At 47.3% G+C, this 4,577-nt stretch overlaps 1 protein-coding gene across 1 annotated transcript; it reads left to right on the forward strand.

The window, feature by feature from the left end:
• Positions 1 to 928: 928 nt before the first annotated feature.
• Pop5 (POP5 homolog, ribonuclease P/MRP subunit) lies at positions 929 to 4,224 on the forward strand. The gene is made up of 5 exons (XM_021163468.1): positions 929 to 1,172; positions 1,238 to 1,380; positions 3,433 to 3,582; positions 3,737 to 3,820; positions 3,903 to 4,224. Exons 1-5 carry the CDS (start codon positions 1,153 to 1,155, stop codon positions 4,013 to 4,015), a joined length of 510 nt encoding a protein of 169 aa, XP_021019127.1. The 5' UTR covers positions 929 to 1,152; the 3' UTR covers positions 4,016 to 4,224.
• Positions 4,225 to 4,577: the final 353 nt, after the last annotated feature.

The following is a 4,577-nucleotide window of genomic DNA, read 5'->3' on the forward strand; positions in this document are numbered from 1 at the left end:
AAAAAAAAAAAAAAAAAAAAAAAAAAAAAGAATATGCACTTAGGGGCTGGAGTGAATGCTCAGCGGTTAAGAGCACTGACTGCTCTTCTGAAGGTCCTGGGTTCAAATCCCACGTGATGGCTCACAACCATCCGTAATGAGATCTGATGCTCTCTTCTGGTGTGTCTGAAGACAGCTACAGTGTACTTAGATATAATAAATAAATAAATAAATAAATAAATAAATAAATAAATAAAAAGAATATGCACTTAACGTGCAAGATAAATGAAGTGTAGCACACTCCTGTAGTCCTAATCCTTAGGAGGCTGAGGCAGGATTGCTTCGGGCTCCAAGCTAGCCCGAGGTTGATAGAGTGAGACCCTGTTTTGTTTGTTTGTTTGTTTGTTTGTTTGTTTGTTTTTTAAATGCGGGGCAGTGGTGGCGCACGCCTTTAATTCCAGCACTTGGAAGGCAGAGGCAGGCAGATTTCTGAGTTCAAGGCCAGCCTGGTCTACAGAGTGAGTTCCAGGACAGCCAGGGCTACAGAAAGAAACGCTGTATCAAAAACTCAATACCAACAACAATAATAATTTATCATTTATTAATCACACAAAGATATTCAAGTGAATGGGCTAGAAAAACGCATTATAAACCATAACCCTCTGTTCTTCATTTAAAAACATAATCTTCTATTCTTAACAGAAAACAGAGGTCTGGGTGTGGTGGGATGCGTTGGTAATTCCAGCACTTCGTAGGAAAAGGCAGGGGATCAGAAATTCGGGGTCATTCTTGGCTACACAGTCAGTCTGGGGTTAGCTTGGGGAAAAAAAGAGACCAGGAAGAGAGGGAAGGAGGATACTATATTGTTTTTGGAAACCATTTGAAAAGAACTCCCCTCAAAGAATTAGCGTATTTGGCTGAATGGGAAAACCTGTGCTCTGACTTTTAGGTCCCAGATCGACACTCTCGGACTTTAAGTGCAGGGCTGATCTTAAACGTTCACTTGGGGAACTCTGAGCGCACACAGAACTTGTGTGCAAAATTCCCAGCGCCTGCCCGAGGCGGACGCATGCGCTCTTACGCCCGCCGCGGGAGGCGGAGCGTGGAGATTGACAGGGCACGCTGCCTGTCGGAGCCTAGTGCCTCCTTCCTACGGTATCCGGCGCGGACGCCATGGTGCGGTTCAAGCACAGGTAAGCAGCGCTGTCCCCGCGCCGTCCCCGTGACCCGGGCCGCGCTCACCCCGCTGTCGCCGCAGGTACCTTCTGTGCGAGCTGGTGTCCGAGGACGCGCGCTGCCGCCTGAGCCTGGACGACCGCGTGCTGGGCGGGCTGGTCCGCGACACGATCGCCCGGGTGCACGGGGCCTTTGGCGCCGCCGCCTGCTCCGTGGGCTTTGCAGGTACGAGGGCGCCGCAGATGCAGTGCGGGGCACGCTTTGCCGGGGCGAGGCCCGGCCCGTATGTCTCATTTCGTACGATAGTGGAGGGTTCTAGAAAATCCGAATGCGGCGGGTCTAAAACTGAACAGAAGGTGCCGATCGCGTAGTGGGACAAGGCAAAAAGTTCAATAACCAGCCCCGGGTGTGTGTGCCCGGGTGGGTTGGCTTGGGGGATTCCGTTTACTGCCCGTTTTAGTGGAAGATGGGTGTTGAATTTACTAGGCTAAATGAAAGTAGCCATGTAGAATTACTAAGAGCCATGATTTGACAGGTCAAGTTAGCACGTTTTAAAATGTCAAATGTATCCCTCAAAGTTTAAACCCGTCTCCGAGGGCGAACAGACAGTAATTCTCATATGGAAACGCGGGATGGAAGCTTTGTTTTTCTCAGAATGTCGCTTCTTAGCTTAGCTCCTGATTCCGAAAGCACACTTGAACTATGCAGAATCAAGCATACATAAAACCACAAAGTTTTCTTACTTTCGCTGAGATCTACAGGAAAACAGGCGTTTTCCCGGCAAGGATTTTTTTCCCCTGCAGCGTTAATGTTAATAACGGTGGAGCTGCGCTTGCTCTCTATTTATTGACCTGATTGGTCAGCGACTTATTGAGGGCGGAAGGTTTCCCCTAATGTTTCCTTTCAAGCTGGGCACTGTGGTCCATGCTTTTATCCTAGCAACCCCAGGGAGCAAAAGCAGGTTCCAGGCAAGCCAGGATGTCCTAACTGGACTGTCTAAAAGCAGACAAAAACAAAACAAATGAGCAAGAATGTTAGGTGGAGATGGAGAGAGGGCTCAGCGGTTAAGAGCACGTGCTGGTCTTTGGGAGACGAAGGATTCTTATCTGAAATAGTCTGAAACTCCAGTTCCAGAGGACGACACAAATGTATAAATACACACATGCAAGCAAAACATCACACGATTACAAATCTTTAGTGTGGTGCATTGTGTGACAAATTCCACAGGCTGAGGCGTTTGATCTCAAAAGGGGGAGAACTCCTGAAACAGGTTGTGGAACTCTTCACAGGAGAAAAAATATTGAGTCGTAGATCTTTTGGCTACTTATCAGTTTTGTTTTCTATTCCTTTTCCTGTATATGAGGTGTTCCTGATAGCCTAGGCCAAGATCTTAAGCGAGTATTATGACTACAAAACCATCCCTTGAGATGGAGTCACTAAACATGACCTCATCTCCAGGAAAGCCAGCACTTCACTTTATAAATGTGTTGGATAGTATTAATAAACTTTACCAACAATATTTTCTATGGCTGCACCTGCATCATCAGAAGTAGTTTTTGGTATCTTGTTTAAGAAAGTTTTATATAGGAAAAATAAGTTTAAATTTATGCTTTGAGGGGCTGGTGAGATGGCTCAGTGGGTAAGAGCACCCGACTGCTCTTCCGAAGGTCCAGAGTTCAAATCCCAGCAACCACATGGTGGCTCACAACCATCCGTAACGAGATCTGGCGCCCTCTTCTGGAGTGTCTGAAGACAGCTACAGTGTACTTACATATAATAAATTTATGCTTTGAAGAGTTACAGATCAGGAACTAGAGGTTAAATAGAACTGATCATAAAAACTCATTAGCTTGTTTTTGGGAATTTGCCCCTAGCCTCAGATGACTTTTGTATGTCTTACTGAAAACACCTTTTTTTGAAGTTATAACTTGGATGATTTTGTATTTTGATGTACCAAATGACTGTTATGTCTGTTCTATTTTGCTGTTTCACTGAACACAACTTTTCAGAGCTGTCTTAACACCCGTTTCTCTATGTATAAAAACCCTTGACTGGGAGCTGCAAAATACACTCACATTCAGACTGCCCGTTTGTTTCTGTTTATCACCACCGAATCCTTAGCCACCTGACCTCGAGAATCCACATCCCAAGGACCCCTATACCGGCTGGGGTGGTCCATGGCAGCACGTCCTCCCATGTGACATTTGCCTACGATAGGGTTTTTCTGTATAATTCTGTGATTTTTTTTTCTTTCCCAATTTCCCTTCCCTCCTGTAGTCCGATACCTCAATGCCTACACTGGAGTCGTGCTACTGCGATGCCGGAAGGATTTCTACCAGCTCGTGTGGTCAGCTCTTCCTTTCATCACCTATTTGGAGAACAAAGGCCACCGTTACCCGTGCTTCTTCAACACATTACACGTGGGAGGTACGGGTGGTGTGGATGGTGTTCAGAGCTGTTGCCAGGTGGGTGGGTCTTGCTGCTATCCACTGAGAACAAGATGTTCCTCCCACCACCCATCCCCTGGAAGACGGTAGCTGTTTCACAAGCTGTTGTCCACAAAAGCTCTTTCATGTGCCAGGTACCATCAGAACCTGTCAGAAGTTCCTGATCCAGTACAACAGGAGACAGCTGCTGATCTTGTTGCAGAATTGCACTGACGAAGGTAAGCAATGCCAGGCCACTGCAAGCAGGGACTGAGGCTCAACAGGGAGGACAATGCCCTAGGACATCTTCCTTTGCTGTAGGAGAGCGGGAAGCCATCAAGAAGTCTGTCTCAAGAAGCTGTCTGCTGGACAGAGAGCCTGTTGAAGAGCTTTCAGATAGTGCTGGTGAGGAGGTTGCAGAAGCAATGGAGTGACCCTGTTTCCAGGCCCACTTGTGGGAACAGGACGTTACGGGAGGTGACAGCATCCCACAGTTCTCCAATGGAAATTACTGGTGAGCAGCTTGAAGTGGAGGGCTTGATGCCTCACCTCGCATCCATGGTTGTGAAGGCTCTATGCAGACATTTCGGATGTAACTGCTTAGCTCAGGGGTGGAATAAACATTCCTGACCCATGAAATGTGCACGTGCCTTGAATGTGCTCCCCGTGTGGTTCGAGATGAGTTTGAAATGTTCCTAGACCCTTCATATAAGACCACATGTAAATCTGGGCTTGGTGGCACACCTCTGCAATCTTAACACCAGCAGGCAGATCTCTTGAATTTGAGGCCAGCCTGGTCTACAGAGTTTCAGGACAGCCAGGGTTCCACAGAGAAAGTGTTACAGGTGAGGTGGGTTCAAGCAGAAACATTAGTGAATAATCTCCAGCTACACTTGAATAATCTAGTTCAGGGCTGGGTGTGGTGGCACATGCCTTTATTCCCAGCACTCAGGAGGCAGAGGCAGGTGGATTTCTGAGTTCGAGGCCAGCCTGGTC

The sequence above is a fragment of the Mus caroli genome, chromosome 5 (genome assembly GCF_900094665.2).
Source record: "Mus caroli chromosome 5, CAROLI_EIJ_v1.1, whole genome shotgun sequence".
NCBI lineage: Eukaryota > Metazoa > Chordata > Mammalia > Rodentia > Muridae > Mus > Mus caroli.

Coding starts and splice junctions, on each gene's coding strand:
- Pop5 (XM_021163468.1), top strand. CDS start 1,153: ATGGTGCGGTTCAAGCACAG. Junction 1,173..1,237: donor ATGGTGCGGTTCAAGCACAG/GTAAGCAGCGCT, acceptor CTGTCGCCGCAG/GTACCTTCTGTGCGAGCTGG. Junction 1,381..3,432: donor CTGCTCCGTGGGCTTTGCAG/GTACGAGGGCGC, acceptor TCCCTCCTGTAG/TCCGATACCTCAATGCCTAC.